This window comes from Carlito syrichta, unplaced genomic scaffold, assembly GCF_000164805.1.
Source record: "Carlito syrichta isolate Samal-C Ts95f unplaced genomic scaffold, Tarsius_syrichta-2.0.1 Scaffold287997, whole genome shotgun sequence".
Lineage (NCBI taxonomy): Eukaryota > Metazoa > Chordata > Mammalia > Primates > Tarsiidae > Carlito > Carlito syrichta.
This window is the reverse complement of record NW_007232093.1, coordinates 39,155-42,160: the sequence shown is the minus strand read 5'-3', so window position 1 is coordinate 42,160 and position 3,006 is coordinate 39,155. Positions and strand designations below refer to the sequence as shown.

At 60.6% G+C, this 3,006-nt stretch overlaps 1 protein-coding gene across 1 annotated transcript; it reads right to left on the bottom strand.

The window, feature by feature from the left end:
* Nucleotides 1-3: 3 nt before the first annotated feature.
* On the bottom strand, nt 4-3,006 carry BLOC1S1 (biogenesis of lysosomal organelles complex 1 subunit 1; the record flags this gene model as incomplete). The annotated part of the gene is made up of 3 exons (XM_008053263.1): nt 2,850-3,006; nt 2,086-2,158; nt 4-88 (listed from the first exon to the last, which is right to left on the bottom strand). Coding segments are annotated over exons 1-3 (219 nt in total), but the record flags the coding sequence as incomplete, so codon positions are not given.

Below are 3,006 nucleotides of genomic sequence, written 5' to 3'. Positions count from 1 at the left end.
CGTCTGCTTGGCAAATTGGGCAGCCTGGACCTGCAGGGTCTTCACCTCGTGGTCCAGCTTTCTCTGGTTCATGTAGGCCTGGGCCACGCTGGGGTCGGAGGGAAGAGATCAGCTCACCCAGTGAATGGGGGGTGGTCTCCAGGACTAATGCTCCACTGCGCCAGTGGGAGATCAGCCAGGAGTCAGGGCTGGGAGAGCCTCGGATTTTGGCCATTTCTGGATGTGCTGCAAATGACTCCAGTGCATGCAAATGAACTCGGCTCTCCCAGGATTCCCGGGAAAGGGTCGAGCTGGGAGTTGACTAGAAACATACCGTCTCCAGCTCCCAAAAGGAGTTCCTGCAGCTGGGTGGTGGAAGGGAGGGTTAATGTGGGGGGGGGCATAGAAAAACTGGGAAAACCCAGCAGCAGGACACATCTGGCAGTGATTGGAAGCCCAGGGACTGGTGCAAGTTGGAAAGGGAAATCGGGCCTCTCCCTGAATCTGGGGTGGGATGGGAGAGCAGACCCACTCCCTAGGAACCCTGGGTCGAGAGAGGACATCCCAGGGGTTTCTCCTTGGCACTCAGTCTCACTCCCAACCCTTCTCGTTCGCCTACACAGATGAACGAACACACACACACGCCCTCTTTCTGCCCTAGGCAGTAGTTTCTCTCTTCTCCTCAAAGTACTGGCTGTAGCTGCCATCATGACCAGGGGGTTGGTGGTGGCCCCAACCCTCCAATGTTCTGCTGCCCCCCTCCACTCCTGCTATAATTGTTCTCCTTCATTGGTTGGTGAATTTCTCACTTGCCACCCCAAAGCTCTCGTCAGCCAAGAGATTCCACATCCGGTGACCCCACCCGCTGGAATGTGTGGAGGCTGGAGGGGGCAAGGGGTTGAAGGGGGTCGAGAGAGTGGGCAGGACACCTGACAGGGGCTGAGATAGACGGAGCCTTTGTTTTCCTTTCCGGGGAATGAGAGGAGCCGTGGGCAGCAACACAAAACCCTTTCTAATCTGGCTTTGGCTTAGCTGCCTCTAAGCTGCAAGCGGGGTGGCCTTGAGCAAGGGAAGAGAAGAGGGGAAGCCCAGGCCAACCTCGAAATGATTGGCACAGCGGAGCCTAGGAGGTGCCCCTATGGGAGGGAAGAAAGGGGGTGGACCCCATCTCTTCTTTCTGGGAGACAGCTGGGTTCCCCTAGAGGGTGGGATGGGAGCTGAAGACTCCCCGGGAGTTCCCCAAATCCCAGTTTTCTCTTCTGACCACCTGCTTCTGTAATGACCCCGGGTGAGGAGAGCTGCCTGGAAGGGTGATCAGAGGCCACGACCACAGACTTTTCCCCTAATCACCTGCCGAGATGAGTAATGATGACCCCAGCCCCTGCATGGCTCACTTGGGTGACTCAGTCTCTGGATTCCTGTCAGGCCACTCTACTTGCCCCGGGAGGAAGGCATCATACTGCCTCCTTTCTTCCAACAGACGACTACCCAGTCACCATCTCTGCACTCTTCTGGGTCACTCAGGGTCAAGAGACAATGTTCTCTGCTCCTTCCCAAGTCTTTGGTGTTACTGTCATGCACATTTAGGACTGGGGCAAGGGGTGGTCCCTGGGGCCCCAGAAGGAAGGGAAGAGCCTGGCTCTGCCATAGTTCCTGGCAGGGTTCTACCCTCACCACCACCAGCTGTGCCATCTCTTTCCTGCCAGCTGCTCCCAGGCTTGCCAGAGGGTGGGAGGTGGAGAAGGAGAGGGGTGGTAAGCTGTGGTGAAAGGGTGCTCTCTCTCCCGCTGAAGTGACAGCTGGACTTGGAAGGGTAAAGGGAGGCGGGCAGATGGCATCAAGTTATAGGCACCAGGGAAGCTAATGTGGGGAGGGGAGAATAGGGCTGCTTCCCCCTCCACTGCAGCTGTTCTTCCTTCGCCCCATGCTGGGGTCAGAGCTGACTCAACCTCTCGCCAATAAAGAGGGGGGGGAGGTGGGTGGGATTGAGAAACGAGTGGCACATTCCACCTCTTCAAGAGCGGTCTTGGGGCTGGACTTGCCAGGGCCTGAACTTGGCCGGGGTGGGGGAGGAGAAGACTGGTGTTGATGGGAGGAGGTTCGTACCCCACATTGAGGTGGTCCACCAAAGCTTCTGTCAGGCAGGTCGCCGCAGTGATAGCCTCTCGTCTCCTCTTCTCTGAGAGAGGGGAAGAAGGGATTGGAGTGGACACCTGGTTTACCGAGGGGTGGTATCACAGGTTCCCCACCCACTCAGCGCTATGTAGCTAGGTGCCCGCACGTCTCAACTAAACTCAGAATGCCCGAGCTGAAAAGGACCTGGCAAAACATAAAGCGACGAGGAACCTGGTACCCTGAGAGGGGAGGAGGCTCAGGGCCGCCAAGGAGTCGGTGGCAGCGCCCAGCACTCCTGACCCCCAGGCACTCTTTACCCAGTATCCTGGCCGGAGGATCGGCGACTCCGGGACTCCCAGCCCGGCCTCGGGGAAACAGCGGCCCGCCTTCGTTCCGGAGGCTTCAGGCCTCCGAGAACCCCGTCTCTGGGCGGTTCCCAACGCCCTCCCTTCGGGGAGCGCCTTCCGACTAGCAGGACGAGAGGCTCCCCAGGCCAGCGGGCGCAGCGCCCCGCGAGCGGGGGCGGGCTCGGACGCCGCCGGGGGGACTGCGGGCGGTGTCGAGGGGCCAGGAGCGCTGCCAAAGGGACCAGAGCCAAATTTCCAAAAAGACCGCCCCTAGCGGCCCCTCCCCCGTGCCCGCTGCCCACTAGCCGGCGCCCTTCCCCGGAGCTGGGCAGGTACTCGAGGCCCGGGCTCCGGGCTGCAGCTAGGCCGCGGCCGTAGAGAAAACGGCCGGCGGGATATTCGGCTCACCCTGCAGCTCCTTGCGTTCGTTCTGCTTGGCCTGGTGTTCTTTCAGCAGGCGGGACAGCATGGTGGCGTCGGGCTGGGGGCTGGCCTCGCCGGGGCCCTCCGGTTCCCGAAGCTGGAACGCGCGCCGCCGCTCCCGCGGGCCGGGGTCACGTGACCG